At 51.0% G+C, this 24,395-nt stretch overlaps 8 protein-coding genes across 8 annotated transcripts; 4 read left to right on the top strand and 4 right to left on the bottom strand.

Moving 5' to 3' along the window:
* Positions 1 to 959: 959 nt before the first annotated feature.
* Positions 960 to 1,522, bottom strand: PpBr36_08130 (uncharacterized protein; the record flags this gene model as incomplete). The annotated part of the gene is made up of 2 exons (XM_029895262.1): positions 960 to 1,241; positions 1,331 to 1,522. 2 exons carry the CDS (start codon positions 1,520 to 1,522, stop codon positions 960 to 962), a joined length of 474 nt encoding a protein of 157 aa, XP_029746993.1.
* Positions 1,523 to 6,279: 4,757 nt separating this feature from the next.
* Positions 6,280 to 7,152, bottom strand: PpBr36_08129 (uncharacterized protein; the record flags this gene model as incomplete). The annotated part of the gene is made up of 1 exon (XM_029895261.1): positions 6,280 to 7,152. The coding sequence occupies one exon, from the start codon at positions 7,150 to 7,152 to the stop codon at positions 6,280 to 6,282; it is 873 nt and encodes a 290-aa protein (XP_029747510.1).
* A 1,610-nt stretch (positions 7,153 to 8,762) lies between these two features.
* PpBr36_08128 (uncharacterized protein) lies at positions 8,763 to 12,382 on the top strand (the record flags this gene model as incomplete). Its single annotated transcript, XM_029895260.1, has 4 exons — positions 8,763 to 8,855; positions 8,944 to 9,111; positions 9,192 to 12,176; positions 12,245 to 12,382. 4 exons carry the CDS (start codon positions 8,763 to 8,765, stop codon positions 12,380 to 12,382), a joined length of 3,384 nt encoding a protein of 1,127 aa, XP_029747511.1.
* An 836-nt stretch (positions 12,383 to 13,218) lies between these two features.
* Positions 13,219 to 14,627, bottom strand: PpBr36_08127 (uncharacterized protein; the record flags this gene model as incomplete). Its single annotated transcript, XM_029895259.1, has 4 exons — positions 13,219 to 13,371; positions 13,474 to 13,815; positions 13,948 to 14,428; positions 14,578 to 14,627. 4 exons carry the CDS (start codon positions 14,625 to 14,627, stop codon positions 13,219 to 13,221), a joined length of 1,026 nt encoding a protein of 341 aa, XP_029747514.1.
* A 1,296-nt stretch (positions 14,628 to 15,923) lies between these two features.
* Positions 15,924 to 19,470, top strand: PpBr36_08126 (uncharacterized protein; the record flags this gene model as incomplete). Its single annotated transcript, XM_029895258.1, has 5 exons — positions 15,924 to 16,413; positions 16,515 to 16,535; positions 16,647 to 16,684; positions 16,744 to 19,274; positions 19,362 to 19,470. 5 exons carry the CDS (start codon positions 15,924 to 15,926, stop codon positions 19,468 to 19,470), a joined length of 3,189 nt encoding a protein of 1,062 aa, XP_029747515.1.
* A 602-nt stretch (positions 19,471 to 20,072) lies between these two features.
* PpBr36_08124 (uncharacterized protein) lies at positions 20,073 to 20,666 on the bottom strand (the record flags this gene model as incomplete). The annotated part of the gene is made up of 1 exon (XM_029895256.1): positions 20,073 to 20,666. The coding sequence occupies one exon, from the start codon at positions 20,664 to 20,666 to the stop codon at positions 20,073 to 20,075; it is 594 nt and encodes a 197-aa protein (XP_029747513.1).
* PpBr36_08125 (uncharacterized protein) lies at positions 20,097 to 20,414 on the top strand (the record flags this gene model as incomplete). The annotated part of the gene is made up of 1 exon (XM_029895257.1): positions 20,097 to 20,414. One exon carries the CDS (start codon positions 20,097 to 20,099, stop codon positions 20,412 to 20,414), a length of 318 nt encoding a protein of 105 aa, XP_029747512.1.
* Positions 20,667 to 21,032: 366 nt separating the features above from the next.
* PpBr36_08123 (uncharacterized protein) lies at positions 21,033 to 22,137 on the top strand (the record flags this gene model as incomplete). The annotated part of the gene is made up of 2 exons (XM_029895255.1): positions 21,033 to 21,168; positions 21,299 to 22,137. The coding sequence occupies 2 exons, from the start codon at positions 21,033 to 21,035 to the stop codon at positions 22,135 to 22,137; spliced, it is 975 nt and encodes a 324-aa protein (XP_029747518.1).
* Between the last annotated feature and the right edge of the window lie 2,258 nt (positions 22,138 to 24,395).

Genomic DNA, 24,395 nt, shown 5'->3' with positions numbered 1-24,395 from the left:
AAATTATTAATGCGGCCTGGCGATCATTTTGCGTCGGGATTACTTGTACATAAATGACACTTTTTGACGGGTGGTTGGAGCGAGAATATGCAACTCGGTTCTCCCGCTTTCAGCTTCTATGATTTGATTTGTACTTGTACAGTCTGTTAGCGTGCATACGAGTTTGAAGAAAATGGAGTTACAAGATAAGATATTGTGGAAGAATCCTGGCTTTCTAAGTTACTGATTACATGGCACAACAGGAGATGACAATGACGGACGGGTTTCGGGTGGAATGGTCATGCATGGATGGACTTGGACTTGACTATGTTCCAGAAGGATGTTCTATACCTGACCGTTCAATTGTTTGGGGTTGAGGGGATAGATGGGGTCGGCATGAGACATGAGCCAGGCTTATTCAAGATTTAGAAGGCAACAAGTTTGATTCATGAGCTTTGCTTTTTCGATGCACTTTTTGAACCAGATTGAACCTAGTCGATGTGGACGAATCAATACATACAAACACGCCGTGGATATCATTATATACTGGAAAAGACTAAACAAGCAAGGTATTACCAGATATGTTCACCTGTCTCGCTCTCGCAGGTCCCTTTCTCTCCATCCAGTATCATTAAACAGATTTCCATCACCGGACCGGGCTGAAAATACCAAGTGATTTCACCGGCATGTGGATCCCAACACCCCACCTCTGGAAGGGGAGGTATACTGTCATTATTCAAAGGTGACGGGGAACACAAGGGGAGAGGGTTGACGTATATTAGAGGGTNNTATTAACGTCGACAACCCTCGGCCCCGTGACCTTCGTCAACCTTTTTCTGTGTTCCTGTGGCGTCGGAACCAAGTGGTGCTTTTTTTGTGTAATCAGTTCTCATTGTGTCGTTCCTCCCCCTTTTTTTTGTTTCGTTCGTGATTTTTTTTTTTTGCTTCATTAGTTTGACTGCCCTATTGGTGTCATTGTTTTACAGGACAGCAACGACGACGGCAGCGACGACGGCCAGGATGCCACCAGCGTTCATGACGAGGTCGGCAGCGGCGCCGGTCTGCGAGGGCTGGGCGGCGGTGGAGCTGCCGGTGGAGCTGGAGCCAGAGCTGGTGGTGGCGGCGGCGGCGGCAGTAGTGGCGGCGGCGCCTGTGGCACTGGCCGTCTTGGCGGAAGCGGTCGACGAGGGGAACTGCGAGTGGTAGCCGCAGAAGATGCTCTTCTGGCCCTCCTCGGAGGTCTTGCGGGAGTCGTTGGGGCACTGTTGGGAGGGCAGGATGTCAGAATATGGACTTGATTTTGGTTCGTTTCTGTAGTTGACGAGGGGTTTCAAGGAGAGAGAAAACATACGTTGTTGAAGCAGGTCACGATGGCCTCGTAGCTGGCGCACTTGCAGCCCCAGTCCTTGTCCTCGCAGGCGTTGAACTTGGCCTTCTCGCCAGTCAGGCAGGCGTCAACGATATAAGTGGCACCGCAGGAAGAGTCCTGGGCGACAACAGAGGCGGCCAGAAGGGCGACGGGGAGGACGAAGAAGCTCTTCATTTTGACGGGTGTTTTGGAATATAGAGGGAGTTTTTTTTTTTTTTTATTTTTTCACAAGGCAGAATTATAGAGATTGCAAGAGCACACAGAGAGATGGTGATAGCAAAAACGCTTGGAGGATTCAGAAAGGCTTGTTGAGAGAGGAGCGAGTGTCGTCGTCGTCGTCGTCGTAAACGGTCGTGATTAAATTTGTGGCCGAAGCTAAGGAGTAAAAAATGAAGGGAGAGACCAACCAGAGACCGGCCAGAATAGCGAGAGACGAGGGAAAGATATATTTTCTGGTAAACAAAACAACCCAACACTAGGACAATTAATCAAACAAATTAATACAACAAAGTGTCAAAGCTCCCCATTGTAACGCCCCCCTGCCTTGCTGGTTGATACCCGTACTAGACCAGGATCAAGGTGGCTACTCTGTCTCTCTCTCTTATGCCCCATGCATCGTGTGAAGGGGTCTGAAAATGAAATTCAATATCGCCTACGGTTGATAAAGGTGGTTACTATGGACGGGGACCATGTCCAAGGGAGCCACTATTTTTGCTCCGTTTCCGGGTGAAGCGTCCAGTTTGGCGAGCCATTGTGGGTGGGGGGGAGGCAGGTGGAAAACGATGTTGTTTCTGATTTGGTTGAAATGATGATCGATACAAAAGCAAGGCCAGGCCCCAGAGCTATACGGACCTGGCTACAACGTTGGGTTTGCTCGTATAATAATTGGTACAAAAAAAAAAAAAGGAAAGACAATTGGGCTTCTGTCAAAGGAATTTTTGCGGCTTTTCGTAGGGTAGCGGTGACTTGAGCTGCTTTTTTGCATGTCAAGCATTGCTAATTTGTCTGTCGGGTTTAGCTCCAAGCGGTTAGCGGTAACCGAGAACATCCTGGTCGAATCGGGTACGCGAAAAGTTTGGGGTGCACGACTTTCCAAATCTGGAAGGCTGTGTCGAACCACGGAGCAGTACCTGGTAGGTAGGCACAACTAACTAAATAACTGAACTGTTATGACAACTTGTGCGAGCTTGTGGTGCAAAGTACATTTTAAGTACATTTTGATCCAGACAATAATCAGTCTATTTGATATACACATGCATTGTATCAGGTGCATTGAATCAACCTCTTTACATTCTTTGCATCACCCACACTTGGTTACGCAAAGCAACCGACTTTCAGCTGGGCGCCCAGTACAGTGGCTGCAGCCCAACCTTTGTCGCGACCCAGTAGATATTCCGTGACATCTCGATATGCACGACTACCAACCTCCTAGTGTAACTTTTACTTTTCTATCCCATGATAACTTGCGGTGGGATATCTCACCAAAAACAAAAACACACATCGTCCTGGGGTTTCGCACACTATTTGCGCGCCGCCGCGATCCTTACATACCTAGAGCTGCCAACCCTGTCCAGTTTCCCCTGGGTACCCCTACCTTCCACGGTTGAGATCGACCGAGCGTCCTACTCGCGTACAGTGAAAGGCCTTTTGCCTGCCAGGCAACGCCCCAGGAGATGCGGCATTTCCAAGTGATCAGGAATGATGATTTTATTTCAGTACGTTGCTTTGGCTGCAAACCACTGGAAGGTTTCCCTGGGGGTTGTGCCAGTATGATCATGCCCAGAAAGCTCTTCTTCTTGATGGCATGATGAGTCCTCGAATACGACCTGGCGAAAGCAATATTGCAGAGAATGTGGGACAAGTCCACCCCCTGGAACTTTCAAGAATAGAGGTAATTAAAGTGGACACGATTGCATCCGCGGTTCGGTGGTAAACGACTCGTGCTGGTCCCACGTTCCCCCAACTCCGGGTGTTACCTTGCGGTAATCCATGGTGTCTTCTTTTTTCCTTCATTTCATAGGTCGTGATGGGACGGCAGCACGGCACTAAATGCACACGAACTTTTTGTCACCAACCCTAGACTGCCAAGCCCGCCTGTTGGTCAAGCCTGTCTTGTTGACTGTCATTTGTCAATAATTACCTGGCTTGTGCTTTTCTTGAACCACATGGCGCTCACATCCCCCCCCCCCACAGGAGACGGTACGTCAGTGCGCCTGTGTCGGTTAGACTGCAAGTGCGAGACTGAACCTGACCGAGGTGAAGGAAAGCCTGCAGTTATACATGCCAGCAAGGCACTACTACTACTCTACCCAATCGGATAAATGCTGCGAAGGAGTACTGACCCCAACAATATCCCGGGAGATTGTCTCCGGATAAGATGTGTAGGGTCCTAGTTGGTTTCCATTGACAAACTCCGTCTGCGTAGTAGGTTACTCTGACACCGCGGCTTCGTCTTTGACCCTTGCCGACCCGCTCATGTGAATATTCAACTCCTGCTCGACTATGGTGGACATGAAATAGCCGCTTTTGCGACTTCCGATGCCGAAGCTGTCGGGCCCGAACATCTCTAGGGCTACGCTCTGGTCATCTGCCTCCTAGACCGTGATGACGAATTACTCCGTAGTAGACAAGGACCTAAAACGGCACTGATGTAACTGCCTTGTTCTTTCCATCAATCTTTGTAGTTATCCCCGGGGGGGAAGACGATCCAGGCTGAAATCTGACCGATTCATTACCACCAGAAAAGATGATCGGACGCCATCTTCTAAGCCGTTGCAGAACAAACAGTCGGGTGGAATATAAAGACGCAGTTGGTGTATTTGCAGTCCACCTTCTAGCCCATTGCAGGTACTTACTTACCAGGACAGCCAGTGTGGTGAGGGTGTAAACTCCCGTATTGGCATGTTGTGGCGCGCATGACTTTCCCTCTTTTTTTTTATTTCTCGTGATGTTTCATAAATCTCTTCTCTTTTTTTTTTTTTTTTTTTTTGCAAGAAATCGTTGTGGCTGCGTTCGCGCAGAACTGAGATAAGATTTCAAACGGCAAAGCTGGTAAAATTGCAAATTACGGCTTGCCCTACTGGCCATTAACGAAGAAAAGACAAAATACTACGTATGTGGGAATATATTATGACAACTACGATTGCTTGGGCCCGGCGGGTGCCAAGAATCGTAGACTGACCTGGTGATCTCCGATGGAGAGTTCCTCGGTATCAATTATGCCGGTAAGAGAACCCAAGATGATGGTCAAGTCTTTAGCGAAAAGAGAGTGTATATCCTTATCGAGCGTAAAGGAAGAGGGGAGTATAGCCAGCTGTTGGTGCAATCATCTTTGGCCTTTTTGATCTCTCATACAAGGCCAAGACTCAACCACCTTTTGTGGCTGTCTGTGGCGTAGCAAGATTAATAAATCATTCGGGTGCCGAAAGACTTTGCTCGTCGATCAGATAGATATCTAGGACTGCGGTGGTGGGTTTCAGGTTTAGTTGTTAGTGCTACGCGTCGAATCCTCAGAGGGGTGATTGGCTGATTGCACGCTGGCCTCTGGGCAAAACATGATTTCTTCTCGATGTCTCGGGGAGGGTCGGGTATCAAATGTGGACGAGGCCCGGGCCGAATGTGGTCACAAACACGAGATGTTGATGCTTTGCCACATTGTTTGACTCTTGGAATGGTTGGTTGCAAGCATAGACAAGTTTAATTTTTTTTTAATTTTACCACATTCCCATTTTGGTCTTTCGCCAAAGAAAATCATCATGTTCAGATCAAGTGTGCGAGATGTCTTGCGCTTTGTCAACAATGTCTATATCGAGATCAGCCTCTGTGTGTTAAACGAGGCTTGAGCAGATGTAGTTGTCGTGAGCCTGTATATTAGAGACTAGAGAACTGGGATATCAGTCTTCCCAACTATGTTGCATCTGCGTTCCAAAACAACATAGAATTCATGTATGAACAGTGCTGCTCGGTAGAGAACGCAATACCACATATATTATCAAGACTTTGCATATTCCGGGTTTCTAGAGAGACAGAGATATGTGTTAGCCAAGCATTTAGTGTAGTTGCAGACAATAAGCAGAAACCTACGTACTCGGGGTTATGCTTATTTCCCAAGTAACTTATCACCAGCCTTCGTCAATGTTTCATTTTACCATCCATCCTTCTCATTCTATATACTGAAAGTCACAAATCAAGAAACCCGCCGTCGAAACACCGCCCCTGAGCTGTAGATAAAGCCGGCATGCTGTCAGCCATGGCGAGATGGAGCAGTTGTCGTGCGAGTCTCTGTGAGCAGCCTACTGACTCGTTTTCAAAAAAGTTATCAGCTTAACACTTACAAAAGAAAAGTCAAATCACGACAAGGCATTGTCTTTGTCAAAGCAAACATGGATCCAACTTACAGGCATGTCGTGGACAATGCCTGCGTGGTTTGTTGTCCCTATGCTATTGGTATAGTGGTCTTAGGGAAAGTCCATCGTCTATGCCCCTCTCCCAAGATATTCAAACAAAGGAAACAAAGCATAGTTGGTCCGCTTTGGGGAGAAGGCAGACGGTTTCTGACTGCATCCCCCCCAGTTGATTCGTTAATCCCTAAGCCGTTCGGACATCATAATAAAGGGGGGAAAAAAAAGAAAGAAAAAAACCACCAAAAGCCAGAACTCGAAAAAAATAGAGGGCTGCCCGCTGTATATCAATGCCCAAGCCCATCCCATGAAAGAAAAAGTAAAGAGAGGAAAAAAGTTACAAAGACCTCGATAAAAACTCCCCATGATATGCGCCAGACCCGGCCCCGACTCCTCCCAAATTTGACAAGCGAGAATGCTTTCCCGTCGTGCAAGTAGCGCCGTAACATGATATATGTCATCAGTCCCCGTATATGTTTCCCTTTACCCTTTCCCTTATTAGGTGCTTCCACCCATACCCCCTAGCAGGCTTTAGTTGAGCCTACTCCTCTTTGAGCCGCCGAAAAAATCCTTGCCGTTGTACCCCAGACTTCCAATATTAAAGATGTCTGCCAGGTCGTCGCCGATCCTCCGCTTCTGGCCGGCTCCTTTGCCCAGTCGACTCCTGCCTCCTGGCCTAGTGGTGCTGCTACCGTGCCGACCTCTCGACGTCCTCGAGGCGGCCAGCGCCGGCGAAATTACTGATGTTTGCTGTTGCGGGGGAAAGATTGGTGGCTGACCGCTGCCATCGTGGGTCCGGGCATCGGATAAGTCCAGTGATTCGATATTAAGGTTTGGTTCCTGCGGGTAGGGAACGGTCGATTGGAACGTAAACGTGTCTTGCGTGGGCAGCGTTGTCGAGTACGAAGGAGTGGGTTCCGATGCCACAGGTGTCGATGTTGTTGTCCTCGGTGGTAGTGCTATCGAGTTCGTCGTAGCAGGTGGCGCAGAATCCGTCCTCGTGACCACGGGAGTCACCGTAGGGGCGAAAGTCGGCGTCAAAACGGTGGAACGCTGCATCTCGGGCGACGAGGCTGAATCGGCCTTGTCGGCGTCGTCCTCGCTCTCCATTGACTGCTGGGCTCCGCTGCCGCCATTCTCACTACCGCCTCCCTCCAGCCTCTCCGTAGCCCACTGACGGATCTTCCAACCCTCGCCGTCGCCGAGGCCGATGCTCTCCTTGTCAAGGAATGCAAGCAGGTCATCGAGGCAGTCCTGGTAACCGTCAGACCGGGCCTTGGCGTTGGCGGCGGTCGAAGTCTTGTATAGCCTCGTTACCGAGAGAGCGGCGGCCTTGAAGGCGTCGAGGAGCTGCTCGGCCGGTTCTGAGCTCATGTTTTTGTTGGACTGCGTCGGGCCGTCCATTCGATCGTTTGATTGAAGTGGTGTGTTGTTTACTTTTTCTTTCTTTTTGTTGCTCCTTTATCTCGGGGAGCTTAATACACAAGCGAATAAACAGTCCGGTGAGAGACTGCGATCTCCTCAAGTTGTTTTCACAGTGCAGACCTGGTCTTTGTCATTCAGCGTACGTTGCAGCTGTAGCTGGGAGGGGTACGTTGGGTGGTGATAAGGTCGGTTTTTTCTACCGCCTTTGCAGAAGGTCCACAGTGGAGCACGGGTCGACGTAGGTCTGGGCAGACAGAAGCGAGTCGAAGACGACGGGTCCGAGTCGACGAGAAGGGTGCTGGGAGATAGACAGAAAGATTTACAGAGCAATCAAGACAGATGGTGATGAATGATGTCGCTGCTCTGATAGTCTCTGTAGGTGTCGGGTTTGAGAGAATTGGGCAAGATGGAGAGGTTCAAACGAAGGCAATGGAAAAAGCAACATTCCGTTCAAGGAGCTGACGGCCGACCAGGTGGATGATGTCGATTGCCAATGCACATGACTGACTCCTGTGGACATGGGTTAGGCAGGTGGATCACGCTTAGCTGTTTAGGCCAAGCGTAGTTGGTCAGGGTCGAAGCCGTTGTTCATTCAGTCCAGGGTAGGTAATTATATATGAAATGATCAAGTTTTTCGGGGTATTTGACGGTTACTTGTCCTTGGTCCCTTGTAAAAATGCGCAAAGGGTCTTGTAGTATCATTCATGGGGAATTTGATGCGGCTATTTCTATATTAGCTATCTATGCGGGACCTTACAGTATGTAGCATTGATGTCGTTGCTTGATCCATACCTACTCGGTATCTGCCAACGGTTGGTGTGTTCCCCACGCTTTGCAACTACTGGCTACCAGACTAGGCTACTATTCGTCTTTTCTGTGCCGTCAGCCACTTGAGTTGAGGCTGGCTGTTTTGATGAAGATCAGGGATAAACCATCTAGCATCATTAGCTAAAAAGTGGTACGAAACCGTTCTCAATATTATTTACATGCTTGGCAAGCTCGGGTATCTACCTAGACAGGCATCCCTGAGTACCGGTCTACTTGTACTGTAGTCACTCGATTGTATCCACATCAAGCAAAGAAGAGGGCATAACACAATCCGAATGTTCAATTCATCCTGAAGTCAGAGGGGGCGAGGGAGAGCTGTGGCGGATAACTCAACGGTGAAAAAAGTAAATGTTTCTGGCAAAGTAACGGCAGACCCTTGATTGTTCTGAATTTCACTGGTGTCTGGGAGCTTTGCTGCGATAAAATGCTTGCATGAGAAATCGCGTCGCGCTCACGTGATACCTCCCTCTTCTCTTTCGTGCCGCGCTAAACCGGATTGGGACGCGTAAGGTGGAATTTTGGGTACCTCACCTTGCTCTACTTCACGTCTTGCGAACTTTCTCCCCCCATCCCGCTTTTCGACATTCGCAGCAACAGTTCCCGTTCCTACACGACAGTGCTCTACAAAGATAAAATCAGGGTGTCGTACAACAAGAAATCAGACATCTCAGGATTTCCAAAGCCATTGACAGGAGCGAAAAGGCGCGTCCCAGGCGCGTGTAAGTGAATGGTACTTACTGGGGAAATCAAATATCAACACAATGCCTCGAGCCTCGCGGGCCAGCGCCGCCGATACCGACGCGTCAATGGTGGACGCCGCGCCTGAGAGCGCAACACGCGGGGGCGATGCAATGGTGAGCGCAAACCATCTGTTTACAAACCAAGCTCGGCAGTCGACAGGAGCATGCTACTGACGGATTCGCAACGAATGGACGATTATAGGAAGTGGACGAGACCCCCGACTATACAGATTCAGACACCAACCCAAACACAACAGCAAGTAGCGTCGCTGGAGACTTGACGGTAGACGGTCGCAAGCGTCGCACAGAAGCAAACCAGCTTCGCAGGAGTATATTTGGCAGGAAACATGACCGCCTTGGCGAGTCAAAGGTATGCCGCAAGCCTTGTCTCGACTATGTGCACAGCTCTTCGGATGCGCAGTGGCTGACTGACAGCATCTGCTTTGACAGGAGGATGATACTCTGCGCCGGTTCCGGTATCTCTTGGGTCTGACGGACCTTTTCCGTCACTTCATCGAGACCAACCCCGATCCCAACATCCGCAACATCATGGAGAAGATCGATGCGCAAAACCAGGAAGCAACCAAGGCAAAGAAAGGAGCCAGTCGCCAAGGTGGCGCGTCCAGCGGTAGAGTTCGCCGGACAGAAGCCGAGGAAGACGCAGAGCTGCTCAAGGACGAGAAGCATGGAGGGTCGGCCGAAACCGTCTTTCGAGAGTCCCCACCCTTTATCCAGGGCACCATGCGAGACTACCAGATTGCCGGTCTTAACTGGCTAATTTCACTACACGAAAATGGTATTTCGGGTATTCTGGCCGACGAGATGGGTCTCGGCAAGACGCTACAAACCATATCGTTTCTGGGATATCTCCGGCACATTATGGGCATTACGGGCCCTCACCTGGTCATAGTACCCAAGTCCACTCTAGACAACTGGAAGCGCGAGTTTGAAAAGTGGACGCCCGAAGTCAATGTGCTTGTTTTGCAGGGAGCTAAGGATGAGCGTGCAGCCTTGATTGCCGACCGTCTTGTCGACGAGAGTTTTGACGTCTGCATCACCAGTTACGAGATGATCCTCCGCGAGAAGAGCCACCTGAAGAAGTTCGCCTGGGAGTACATCATAATTGACGAAGCGCATCGCATCAAGAACGAAGAGTCTTCATTGGCTCAGGTCATCAGGCTATTCAACTCGCGTAACCGTCTTCTGATCACTGGTACCCCGCTGCAGAACAACATCCACGAGCTTTGGGCTTTGCTCAACTTTCTTCTACCTGATGTGTTTGGAGACTCCGAGGCCTTCGACCAGTGGTTCTCGGGTGAAGGGCAAGACTCGGACACAGTGGTTCAGCAACTACACCGTGTCCTGCGACCTTTCCTACTGCGTCGCGTCAAGGCCGATGTGGAGAAGAGCCTGTTGCCCAAGAAGGAAGTCAACCTGTATCTCAAGATGACCGAGATGCAACGCACATGGTACCAAAAGATTTTAGAGAAGGACATTGACGCAGTCAACGGCGCCAATGGCAAGCGCGAGTCCAAGACTAGGCTTCTCAATATCGTCATGCAGCTGCGGAAGTGCTGCAACCATCCCTACCTGTTCGAGGGTGCTGAGCCTGGCCCGCCGTATACCACCGATGAGCACCTGATCTACAACTCGGGTAAAATGGTGGTTCTGGACAAGCTGTTGAAGCGTCTACAGGCTCAAGGAAGCCGTGTACTCATCTTCTCCCAAATGAGCCGTGTGTTAGACATATTGGAGGACTACTGTGTTTTCAGAGAGTACAAGTATAGCCGTATCGATGGAGGTACCGCCCACGAGGACCGAATTGCTGCCATCGACGAGTACAACAAGCCCGGCTCGGACAAGTTTGTCTTCCTTCTCACTACTCGTGCCGGTGGTTTGGGAATCAACCTGACTACTGCAGATATTGTCATTCTGTTCGACAGCGATTGGAATCCCCAGGCCGACTTGCAAGCTATGGATCGAGCTCACCGTATCGGTCAAACGAAGCAAGTCTACGTATATCGATTCCTGGTGGACAACACCATCGAAGAAAAGGTCTTGGAGCGTGCTGCGCAAAAGCTGCATCTGGATAGGTTGGTTATCCAACAAGGCAGAGCTCAAGTTGCTGCCAAAGCAGCGGCGAACAAAGACGAGCTGCTGTCGATGATTCAGCACGGTGCGGCCAACGTTTTCAACAAGGATTCAGACGGCGATGTGGTCAAGTCTGCCGATGATATTCAAGATGACGACATTGAAGCCATGCTTGCTTCCGGCGAAAGCCGCACCCGCGAGCTGAACGCTCGTTACGAGAAGCTCGGTATCGATGACCTGCAGAAGTTCTCGTCCGAGTCTGCCTACGACTGGAATGGCGAGAACTTCGCCCTGGTGAACAAGAGCAAGGATATAGGGGCCAACTGGATCAATCCAGCCAAGCGAGAGCGCAAGGAGCAGACCTACTCAGTAGATAAGTATTACCGCCAGGCTATCTACGGCCACACAGGGCAGCCTAAAGAGGTCAAGCCCAAAGCCCCTCGTCCTCCGAAGCAGGTCCACATCCAAGATTATCAGTTCTTCCCACCAGAGCTCCGCGACCTGCAGGATCGAGAGACTGCATTCTACCGCAAGGAGATCGGCTACAAGGTGCCTCTGCCCGACGGCGATGATGCTACCCTCTCGGACCGGGAGGCTGAGCAGGCTCTTGATCAGCAAGAAATTGACAACGCCACGCCACTCACCGAGGAGGAACAGCAGCGGAAACAGGAGCTTTCGGAACAAGGATTTTCGGAATGGAACCGCAGGGACTTCCAGCAGTTCGTCAATGGTTGCCACAAGTTTGGGCGGAACGATTTTGAGGGCATCGCTACCGAAGTGGCGGGCAAGACGGCTGCAGAAATCAAGGCCTACTCCAAGGTCTTTTGGCAGCGCTACACCGAAATTGCCGATTATCACAAATACATCAAGACGATCGAGGATGGCGAAGAGAAGCTGCGCAAGATTGAGCATCAACGCAAGATGCTGCGCAAGAAGATGTCGCAGTACCGTGTACCGTTGCAGCAGCTCAAGATCAACTACTCGGTGTCGACAACCAATAAAAAGGTGTACACCGAAGAAGAGGATCGATTCCTGCTTGTTCAACTGGACAAACATGGCATCGACTCCGACGGCATCTTTGAGACCATACGGGACGAGATCCGCGATAGCCCACTGTTCCGCTTTGACTGGTTCTTTTTGAGCCGCACCCCAACCGAGCTTAGCCGTCGCGCGACCACTCTGCTCACTACCATTGTTAAGGAGTTTGACGACATGAACACGACCAAGGGCGCCAACGGAACCGCGAATGGCCGTGCCAAGCGTGATGTTGACGACGAGGAGAACGACGAGGACAGTATCCTGGGAATGGCACCTCCTAAGAAGAAGGCCAAGAACGGGGTTAAGGTACGTACTCTTTGCAAATATGTTGCAGGCCCCCGAGGGAATATGTGCTAACGTGGCTTGAATCACAGAACAAGACACTGGACAATGTCAAGTCAACCACAGCAAGCAAAACCAACTCGGCAGCTCCGTCAAGGGCATCAAGCGTCAACTCCAACACATCCCCTGCGCCTTCGGCCAAAAGCAAGGCCAAGGGCAAGAAGAAATAAACTACGCCGATATATTTGCGTTTTCTTCAGTAATTACTCGTATCCTTTTACGTATCTATTTGGAACTCTTTGATGGGCATCACAAAACAAAAAAAGAGATATGCGGCGTTTTCGGGGGTTTTGACGACATAGACAAGCTTGGTCCAGGTGTAGGTAGTTCTTTTTCAACTTTTTCCAACTTTTGTGTACTTTGCTGGTTTTCGCTCCGACTTTGGGGACAAGATGAAAAGGACACGACGTCCTTGGGAGGAGAAAGGATACTAGGTATCCATTGATTGTGCGAGAAATACGATAGTATAATGGGCACATGTGCGTGTAGACCTTTGGGGGTAGTAAAAGACAGAGAGCTGGAGGAAATCTCGTTTTTCTTTTCTTTTGTGAAGCATACCATCATCGTGATTGCCGCTAAGCACTACCGAACCTTTTTCCCGACTGATTTTTTGTGAGTAATGCAACTTTTTTGGCCTCTTTTTTTTTCTCTTTCTTTTTCTTTGTGGTCATGAAAAACGCCAGTTGATTAAAAGCCCTTGTCTTTCCCCTTCGTTTGCCCTCCCAGCTAGAAAAGAAGAAAGAAAAAAGGAAAATATTTACCAAGAAAACGCTGTGTGATGCCCCCTTAGGTGAACAAAGTTATGAACCAAAAAAAAATGAACAAAAACAAGTAGTAATGACCAAAACCGTAAAGAAAATAAAAAGAAATAAAAAAACAAACTGCGAGCTGGACCGCCCACTCCAGGCGCCTTTTTTTGCCTTCCGTTATAAAACCATTGCGGAAATCAAAAAAACCAAGATAGAAAAAAAAAATTCGTTGATATTCTTTCTTGTTCTCTGGTGGCTTATTGCTGTGCCTGCTCCAGCTTGTTCTTCCTTTCCCTTTCAACCTCGTACATAAAGTCATAATAACCCTTGTCGAACTGGTGTACGCGGACGTAACCGTCCTCACCACCAGAGGCGTAACCCTTGCCGTTTGGCTCGGCAGCGACGTAGTTCTATTTGCGAGGAGGATTTCATATCAGTAACAAATTCTTGTTACAAACCGTGTGCCACAGTTATTTTCGTTCTTGTTCAAAGTAAGTGAAGAGCAATCTTACCAAAGGACCGAAGTGACCCCTGACGCGCCCGATCTCGTCCTCAAAGATCTTGTGGTAGAACCTAGCCTCGAACTTGCCCTGGCGAGCCGAGGTGGTGGTAACGTCCATAGCGGCCTGACCACCACCGAGGATGACATAGTCCTTCTTGGGAGTGATGACGGCGCTGTTCAGCGGTGTATCCGCGGCGTAGGTCTTGAGAACCTCGAGGTCCCGGGCAGTGACGAGCTTAGCAGTCTTGTCCTTGGAGGCCGTGATGAAGTACGTGCGATCCTGCGACCACTGAAGGTCCCTGATCTCACAGCCCATGTCATGGATCTGAACTGAGTGAAGTTGGTCTCCGTTCTGTTTGTGTTTTGCGATGGTTAGAACTTTCCTAAGAGGATTTCTTTGCCCAGCTGCCAGCGACTAGAGATATCGGGGGTCTCATAAGGCATAAAAAGCACCCTGTTTCCATCGAAAGCACCGAAAACTCACCTTGGCGTCGTATTGCGAGACTGAGCCGTCCTCGTGACCGGCAATGATGTACTTGGCAAGATAGCTCCATCCAGCAACAGTGGCCTTGCTCTCATCACAGACGATGGTCATGGCCCTCTCGGGGTTCTGCTCTGCGTTGACGTCAAGCTTGATGTCGAGGACGACAATGGTGCCGAGGTGACCCATGCGCTTCTCGGTGACACCGAGCAGCCTGGTGCCGTCGGGGCTGAACTCAACCCTCTTGACGGCGGTAGGGAACTCCCAGGTGTGGAGGCAGCGGCCCGTCTTGATCTCCCACAGCTTGATGGTGTTGTCGGCGGAACCAGTGGCGATTATGGTGCTGGTCGGATCGCAGTCGACGGTCCAGATGGCACCCTGGTGGCCGTGGTAGGTACCCAGGCGCTCGCCATTGTGTGCGAACCAGACGCAGATGTGCTGGTCCTTGGCTACCGAGAAGATGAGGTCGCCATCGGGGTTGAATCTGTGGATGACGCGCACGAGATGGTCAGCATGATGGGTAGGTTGAAGGATGGGAGACGATGGGACGCGCCCATGGTATGCATAGCACGGCACGTAGATGGGCAGCATCATGTGATGTGGTGCGATGGGGCCTAGATGGAGGATGCGCACTTGACTTGGGTCAGGGCCCTTTCGTGGCCCGAAAGAAGGATGGGTCTCATCGTGGCTGGTTTTGTTTGAGGTCTCTTGATTGTTGCAGTTGAGATCAAGAGTCTGGGGTATCGCGAATGGTCAACGGCAAGGTGGAGGTTCAGTCGTTTGGCGTTGAATCGTAAAATAGTAATCGCGATGGTTGGTGGTGTTGGTCTGGCCCTTGTTCGCGGGATGTGGAACAATTTTTTGATAAGGGCGATTGTGTTGTGCGCTGCATGTTTTTTTTGCTGCTATGTCACTTGGAGGTTTTGGGAGGGGCAACTTTTGGCCCAAAAATGACACTGACAGCTCCGCGCCCCTCACTTGTGCGCTTAGGGACCAGTCAGCAATTTTTGAGTCACCGCCTTTGGGCACCGTACCTGGCAAGCCTCAGGCGGCTGGCATTTGAGTACCTGGCAGACGAGGTACGTTTCGAACCTGCAGCACCATGACCGAAACGATATTCATACAGACCCAAATCTTAGGCAAAGGCAACTAACTATTCAACTGCCCCACCGGAACTTGAGAACCCTACTCGTTACAGTGCACTGCTACCAATTCCCTGTGCGACCGTCAATGAATGACAAGCTGGAAACACTTGGTTAGGCTAAACCTGCATCTTTACGACATATGACAGTCTGCAGACGTGCAGCAACCAACCTGACAACAGGGTCAAGCTCGCAGTGAAATATCGATGTTTGGCTCATTATCTTTCCTTGCTTGGCAATGTTTCGACACACCGCAAACCCGACGGACGCGCGGTGGGGACTTTGCCCAGTTGGAGTGCGAACAGAAAATTGCAAAGTTTCAAACGATGTTACAGTCGACATATCAATTGACTGGAACCGGCGTGATGTTGCGATCTTGAATCGCGACATTGTGGCTCCATGTAGTGTCCTGGGCTTTAAAGAGAGAATGGTCGCGCCCCCATCAACATGTAGAAAAAGGACTGTCGCTTGGCTCGGATTTCTAAGACTCTTGATAGCATATCAGACTAGCAGAGCTTAAGAGTCTCTTTGGCATTCACCATTATAGACTGCATACTTTTTCTTAGTTTTTTATTTTATTCACTAGTATCGTATCGCAAAGGGATATCCTGGTGAAGTCCCTTCTATCAATACGCTCCACTGTTTGAGTCACAATTTTGTTTGTCATATCATCATTCAAGAGAAAAGAAAAAAAGAGAAACGCCATCGGGCGTCCATCGGACAACAAGCGACCGCTGTCGACAACAAATTAAAAAAGAATCAGGCGGCAAACTTGCCCAGACTCATTCTTAACCCGCAAAAATGATAGCCGATGGAAAACTTAGACTAGCTTCAACCATGCGCAGGTGTTCCCGTACCACGAGTTTGCATCCCAGCTCGAGGAGCACGAGTTTGGCAAGGTTTTCTTCTATTCCTGGCCTTGCTGCTGCGCGCCACACGCTTAATCTGCAGTCATCGTCCAACGACTCATCTGCGATAAGACTCCAGACAGAACCTGCAGCTGCCACCGCGGCTACCCACCCTGGCCGATACCGCCTGCCCATCTTAACCTGTTCCCCAGATCCACGTGCCACCCTTCGAGGGCCACAAAATCCTCTGGTCTCTCGCCATCACCTACACCTGCCAAGGACTGGTTCTAGTTCCAGAAGGCATCTTTCGCAGCAGAGGGACTTTGCGACTAGCAGTTCGAAACCCAGCAGCGAGATGGCCGCCATCAAGATTGACGGAATGGCTATTGCCAAGAAAATAAGGGAGAGGCTTCACGCCGAAATCGATGAGAAGCAGGCCGTGAACCCCCACTATAAGCCGTGTCTTAACATTATTCAAGGTAACTTAGCTTTTTTTTTTTCTTTTCCTCTTTGTTCTTATCTGGACCTTATTTTTTTTGGCTTGCATGTAATGTAACTAACACTCTGACTTGGCTACTAGTTGGTGATAGATCTGATTCTGGTAAGAACTGTCCCCGATTCCTGATCCAAACGAGGAGCATATGTCATGATCAAAACCTACCATGATCAATGTCTGGATGACTAACCACTCTCCCACTTACCTTGTCTGCAGCCACCTATGTTCGCATGAAACTCAAGGCCGCCGAAGAGGTAGAGAACCCCGCATTCTGTTGCCGCGGTATGCGCGACCCTGCTAACATTTTCCCTAGGCTGGAATTCAATGTGAACTGCTCCACTACCCCGAGACCATCTCGGAGGCTGAGCTGCTCAACCAGTTGCACCGTATTAACAACGACCCCAAGATTCACGGCGTCCTTGTTCAGCTCCCATTGCCAAAGCATCTTGATGAGTACGCCATCACTTCGGCTGTGGCTGACGAGAAGGACGTCGATGGCTTTGGTGCGACAAATATTGGCGAGCTGGCCAAGAAGGGCGGCCACCCTTACTTCATCCCATGCACTCCCAAGGGCATCATGGTCCTGCTCCAGGAGACGGGTGTGGACCTGAAGGGAAAGAATGCAGTTGTTCTTGGTCGTAGTGACATTGTCGGCAGTCCTGTGAGCTACCTGCTCAAGAACGCCGATGCCACCGTCACCGTCTGCCACTCCAGGACCGTTGGCCTCCAAGACCACCTGAAGGCTGCTGACATTGTTGTTGCTGCCATCGGCAAGCCTGGCTTTGTCAAGGGGGAGTGGCTCAAGCCGGGCGCCATAGTCATTGACGTCGGCACAAACTACGTTCCTGATGCCTCCAAGAAGTCTGGCCAACGTCTTGTTGGTGACGTCGACTACGAATCTGCCTCTAAGGTAGCATCTTACATCACGCCTGTGCCCGGCGGCGTCGGACCCATGACCGTGGCCATGCTGCTACAGAACGTTGTCGACTCGGCAACCATGCACACGCAGCGTCAGAAGAACCGTAAGATGGTGCCGTTGCCGCTCAAGCTGCTTGACCCCGTACCCTCGGACATTGCCATCTCCAGGGCACAGGTCCCCAAGCAGATTGTCCGCGTTGCTGAGGAGATTGGCATCGGCGCCTCTGAGCTGGAGCCTTACGGTGCCTACAAGGCCAAAGTTGACCTCAGTCTGCTCGACCGCCTCAAGCATCGTCGCGACGGTCGCTATGTTGTTGTGACTGGTATCACCCCTACCCCGTTGGGAGAAGGGAAGTCGACGACGACCATGGGTCTCGCTCAGGCCCTTGGTGGTCACTTGGGACGTTCAACTTTTGCCAACGTCAGGCAACCCAGTCAAGGCCCGACTTTCGGCATCAAGGGTGGTGCTGCCGGTGGTGGCTACAGCCAGGTCATTCCCATGGACGAGTTTAACCTCCATCTCACCGGTGACATCCACGCCATTACTGCCGCAAACAACCTTCTTGCTGCTGCCATTGATACGCGAATTTTCCACGAGAACACCTCCAAGGACGCCAGCCTCTTCAAGCGTCTGGTTCCGATGAAGAACGGAAAGAGAGAGTTTGCTCCCATTATGTTCCGTCGCTTGAAGAAGCTTGGAATTACAAAGACCGACCCGGCAGAGCTTACAGAGGAAGAGATCAGCCGCTTCGTGAGACTGGACATCGACCCGGACACGATTACCTGGAGGCGTGTGTTGGACGTCAATGACCGTCACCTGCGTGGAATCACCATTGGCACTGCACCTACTGAGAAGGGTCAGACTCGTGAAACCGGCTTTGATATCTCGGTGGCCAGCGAGTGTATGGCTATATTGGCGCTGAGCACTAGCTTGGCAGACATGCGGGAGCGCCTGGGCAGCATGGTTGTTGCCACATCGCGTAGCGGAGACCCCATCACATGCGACGACATCGGTGCCGGTGGAGCCTTGACGGCATTGATGCGCGATGCCATCAAGCCCAACCTGATGCAGACCCTTGAGGGCACCCCCGTCTTTGTCCACGCCGGCCCCTTTGCCAACATCAGCATTGGTAACAGCTCGATTATTGCCGACAAGATCGCCCTCAAGCTGGCTGGTACCGAACCTGACGAGGACCACTCGGCCAACACTGGCTTTGTCATAACTGAAGCCGGTTTCGACTTCACCATGGGAGGCGAACGCTTCTTCAACATCAAGTGCCGCACTTCAGGTCTTGTTCCCGACGTCGTCGTCATCGTCGCCACCGTGCGCGCGATCAAGGTCCACGGCGGCGGACCGCCGATCACCCCTGGCGCCCCGCTCAGCCCTGTCTACAAGGAGGAAAATGTTGAGACGCTGAGGGCCGGCTGCACGAACCTGCGCAAGCAGATCGAGAACGCAAAGCAGTACGGCGTGCCTGTAGTCGTGGCTATCAACAAGTTCGCGACTGACACGGACGCCGAGGTCGCCGCCGTGCGGGAAGAGTCACTAGCGGCAGGCGCCGTCGACGCTGTGCTCTCTGATCACTGGGCCCATGGTGGCAAGGGAGCGATCGATCTCGCTCAGGCTGTCATTGCAGCCTCCGAACTTCCCAAGCCCGATTTTAAGCTTCTGTACAGCTTGGAAGGAACCGTCCAGGAGCGTATTGAGAAGATTGCCAAGGACATGTACGGCGCGGCCGCTGTGGAGTTCTCAGAGCTCGCCCAGAAGAAGGTCGAGACTTACACGCGCCAAGGATTCGGCAACCTGCCGATTTGCATTGCCAAGACTCAGTACTCGGTGTCGCACGACCCGGAGCTCAAGGGTGCACCCACGGGCTTCACGGTACCTATCAGGGATGTTAGGATGGCGGCCGGAGCTGGTTACCTGTGAGTTTTCTCTGGTTTACATACTATGACGGTTGGTCGGTGGTTTGAAGAGCTGTTTACTAACGTGGTTCCGTGTTTCTGTTGCAGGTACGCTCTCGCTGCTGACATTCAGACTATTCCCGGTCTGCCTACGGCTCCTGGATATCTCAATGTCGACGTTGATGCCGAGACTGGTGAGATTGACGGTCTGTTCTAAGAGGGTCCTGAGACCTTTTGGTTCCCGTCTCCTGTGAGAAGTATGGACGTACATTCAACAGCGTCTCACTTTCACTTTGTGGTTTCATTTCATTTTTTTTTTCTGGTCTCAACTACTATACCCATTTACAGGGGCATTTTTGTTATTTGAAGCATTTGGGGGATTTTAATTTTTTGGGAGCGTTAAAGGATGGTTGGGTAAAAATGGCCTTTCAACAAAAGGCGCAAGTGCAATAAGCGTGGTACGCAATTGTTGCCCGGGAGCTGGGAGCATCGCTACTGTGATTTTTTCTTGCATTTCATCATGCGAGGCATATTCGGCATACCATATTTTAGAGAGCGAGCTGATAGACGAGAGAGATAGAGAGAGAGAGATAAACAGGTGTATGGACGCGTGTATAGCGTCCGTGACCTGGTTGAAAATAAAGGGAACCAATCGAGTTTCTTGAAACTTTCAGAGAAGCCACCTACGTGGACGGTTGGCGCCCGTGAGTAGATTGATGTTATGTGGTCTTTTTTCGGGTACGACTACACTAAACGCAACATACGTGCAGCTGCTGAGGCAGTCCACGAAGAAGTCCTCGTCGTGCGGCCGTGCCCTCGCTACGGCTCGGCGGCAGGGCGAGCATGGCCGGCGGTGGCGACAGCGAGGATCTCGTCCTCGAGGCCAACGACATGATGAACCCTGATGCCCGAGGCCTCGAGCACGGCGCGGCCCGAGTTGCCCTTGACAAAGGTGTCGGGCTCGAGTACGCCGACGTAGACGTCGCTGATGAAGTCGCGGTAGGCGAGGATGCGCTGTACGCACGGCAGGTTACCGCTCAGGCGCTCCACGCACGGCTCCATGGTCGTGTACAGAGCCAGCCGGCCCCTGGGCAGATCCAGGCGCTGCAGCTGCCCGTCGTCTGGGAGCTCGGTGCTGGGCGGTTGCGCATCTCCTGCTGAGGACGAGACCTTGGCGAGGCAGCACTGCTCCGCGTGCGTGTTGCCTGGGAGCTCGAGCGTGTAGCCCGTTGACAGGATTTTCGGCGAGGGGGCTGCGGGGGATTCTGGTGACGAGGATGTGGTGGGAGGGGTTGGGTCGACGAGCAGGGCGCCGACGCGGTAGTTTGTGGGTAGGCAGGGGGAGGATCTGGCGAGGGTGAGGGCTTGGGCCATGAGGGCTTTGTGGTCTGGGGGGCTGTCGGGGGATGTCATTGTTTGTGCTGGCTTATTATGTTTTTTTTTTTTTTTTTTTCTTTTGTTTTCTGTGGCACTTTGTACGACTTCACGTATGCTGAGATGATCTGTGTTGAGGGCACCGAATTTCTTGTAGTTAAATAGAGACGACATGAAGTCAGCCCGGGGCGGATGACGGACCTGTAGACGGCCGGTGGTGGGGGTGTTGCCAATGAATTACAGTGGGTCATTCCCGGCCCGCCGGCGTCGGACTTGTCTTGAGTGGAACGCGTCGAAACCTCAACCTCTCAGAAAGCGCGTCATACTTCCACTTACCCTCTTCATCCTGCCATTTACTTCACCACCGAACTAAACAAACCATTATCAATCGGTCGGTCAGTCATCATGGACTCATACGAGGAGCCAACGGGCGAGGAGCCACCCACCATCGATCCTTACGAGGTCCTCTCCCTGGACAAAACGGCCACTCCAGAACAGGTCAAGGCTGCGTACAGAAAGGCCGCGTTGAAGAACCACCCTGGTAAGTGAAGCATTACGAAACTGGATATTGAGGGCTTACGCAAAGACGTACATCTGAGCGCATTGCTCATATATCTTTCGTCAAAAAAGTCATCTTCACCAAACTGACAAAACCTCACCTTTCGCAACAGACAAGGTCCCCGATGACCGAAAAGCCGCCGCGCACGAAAAGTTCCAGCAGATCGCCTTTGCGTACGCGGTGCTGTCGGACCCGGCGCGGCGGTCGCGGTACGACGCGACGGGCTCGACGTCCGAGTCGATCGTGGACTCTGACGGCTTCGACTGGAGCGATTTCTACCGGGCGCAGTTCGCCGACGCCGTGTCGGGCGAGGCGATTGAAAAGTTTGCGAGGGTCTACAAGAAGTCGGATGAGGAGCGCGACGACGTCCTGGCCGCGTACGAGGCCGGACGCGGCGACCTCGACGTTGTCTACGAGTCCGTCATGCTCAGCAACGTCCTCGAGGACGACGAGCGGTTCAGGGGCTGGATCGACGAGGCCATCGCCAAGGGCGACGTCGAGGCGTTTAGGGCCTACACCAAGGAGAGCAAGAAGAAGAGAGACAAGAGGGCCAAGGAGGCCAAGGGCGAGGCGGCCGAGGCGGAGGAGTACGCCAAGGAGCTCGGGGTGCATGGCAAGTTGTTTGGTGGCGGGGGTGCGGCCGGGGAGGGCAAAGGTAAAGGGAAGAAGAAGAAGGATGCCGGCGGCGAGGACGCGCTCGCGGCGCTGATCAGGGGCCGGCAGGCCGATCGCATGGACGCCCTGGACCGGCTGGCGGAAAAGTACGGTGCCGCTGCGCCCAAGGGCAAGAAGAAGGGCAAGAAGCGCGCGGCGGACGAAGAGGATGATGAGGACGGCGGCGAGCCCTCGGAGGAGGCGTTCCAGGCTACACAGGCCCGCCTCTTTGGTAAAAAATCGGGCGGGGACAAGGCAGCTGGAGGATCTGCGAAGAAGCGAACCAGGCGTGGTTAAGTTTGCGCTTCGCTAAACTTGGGACATCTGGTCATGGGAAATGGCAACGGCATTACTTTTGGTGGGGTTCTGGCGTTACGATTTGCGTTATTGTTGTGTTTTTGTTTATCACGAACAGATGGGTATACCACTTTGGAGGGATTGCATGGCGTTTCAGGGCGGGAAGTTACAAGATAATTGAAAAAAAAAAAAGAAAAAGAAAAGAAATAATAAGGAAACTAGTCTAAATCACCATCAGACTCAACCAGTGCAGTTTTAATTTTCAGTTTTGCTGCCTTGGTGGTCACCCAAGACTATACAAGGTTTTGCTGAGCATAGTAAGCTGCCTGCTGAGGCCTCACTGGCGCAGACAATTCTATAGACGAGCAGCACAGTGAAGAACGACAAGTAAGCTTAGGGGGCGTTTGCAGAAATTTCGCATACTTGGTTATTGTCATAGCTAAACAAATTAGTGCATCAGTAAATACATAGAAGCTACTTGCAATATACCTTGAGTATACTCGAGAGACAGTGATGCCAAGAGAAACTAATCGGCGCCTAGGCTAGAACAGCTGGCTCTACACGATAGAGGGGGTAATTGAGTTTGTTGCTCGAGGAGAATGTCTCAATCAGGAAAGGAGGCTGACTTGAAAATTAAAACTGCCGTGAGAAAAGGGTGTTTGAGAATCACGGCACATGGCCTGGACCCTTTTCTGTACCTGAGGAGTTATCCATGCCGGTATGCACAGGGGAGGAATCCTCCGCCGTGATGGTGGGAAACGAGGCCTTGGAACATTACAGCATCCCAAAGAGGAAGTTTTGTGAGAGGATAATCTTAATAGTCTTCGATATTTTCTATTTTCGACTTCGAAAAAAGAATCTACGATGAATCTTACTTTCTCCCGCTGCAGGTGTTAAAAGGGGTGCCGGATACATGTTGACGACTTCAGCTGTAGCCAAGGTTATGACGACGGTGGGCCTTTTGTTTCCGGTGGTGTGTGGTTATACAACATGAAATTCGCGTGGTGAATGTTATTGTTCCTCCTTTTCTTTTTTTTTTTCCTTTTTCTCTTCTCTCTATTGGGTCATCAGTACCTTGCATGCAGGAAGCTCAAGCAGGTGAGGTTGATCGTCCCATTTTGGACCTGTGCCACACGGACTTGAAACCTTCCGTGCGTTTTTCTGGAAGAAATCATCATTGTTGGGTTGGCGGAAACCTTCAACGGAAGCGCCGAAAGGTGGGTTGGTTCAATTGTGTTAGACGCCGGGGAATGCTAAAGAAAAAAACAAAAAAGACAAATTAAGAAACTGGCCAGGCTGGCTAGTGACTTTGTTCTCCCCCGCTAATGCAAGGGCACTACTGTCTTGACTATGCTAGTCCAAGTAGTAGCAAACGTCTGTAACCCACAGTGAGCTAGTTCATTACCGTCCAATTAGACTAGTCTAGTCTATTCTCTCGGGAGTTAATTCTAAATACAGCATGCGAGGGCAGACCATTGTACACATCACAAGGTCAAAAGAATGATGATTTGGTATACAGCAATGACGAATCTTATGGCAAACGGTGGCAGGAATTACCCCTCTTGTCAAGAAACGATAGGCTGAGGGATGGGTGACGACTAGTCTAGTGCTCACATGAATATATGCAGCCGTTGTGTGGGCTAGCAGATAGGCTGCAGACCGACTCGACAATCATGACAAGCCAACGGACATTTCTCCGGAGAGACGCAAATAGAAATAGCAATACCGGTATACTACCCTACCTACATTCTTAGTACATTCTTCGGTGTCAAAAAAGAAGCAAGTTGCAAGGATTCAGTGCTCTTGGCAGGCTGCGAGGTGAATATTCGATGAACAGTTTTTCAATATAATGACAAGATGGATGATGCTTAATCGAAAAAAAGGGTCCTGCATGTCTCTCGGGAGCAAACAAGAACAAGGTGTTGTATCAAGTAAATTGATGGGTCCGTTTTTTTTCTCCAGCGATCGGTTAAGAGATGCTATTAATAGAGACTAAGCGCCCGTCACCGCGCTCCACCGCCGTGGACTCGGTTGGGATCCACTTTCCAATGTCTGTGCAACCAAACGGGGACTCCCTGCTTTGCAGGTAAGAAAGATTTTTTTTTTTTTTTTTTTTTTTTTTTTCGTCTCCCAACTCGACTAGCCTTAATAGGGTTTGTTTCGTTTCTGGTCAACTTCTACAAGCCCTGATAATACTCCTTACTATTGACAAGGTAAAAGTTGACGAGAGTTCAGACCCTGGCCTGTGCACGGGGTGG

The sequence above is a fragment of the Pyricularia pennisetigena genome, chromosome 5 (assembly GCF_004337985.1).
Source record: "Pyricularia pennisetigena strain Br36 chromosome 5, whole genome shotgun sequence".
Lineage (NCBI taxonomy): Eukaryota > Fungi > Ascomycota > Sordariomycetes > Magnaporthales > Pyriculariaceae > Pyricularia > Pyricularia pennisetigena.
Note: the sequence above shows the minus strand (reverse complement) of the source record. Positions and strands in the feature narration are given on the sequence as shown.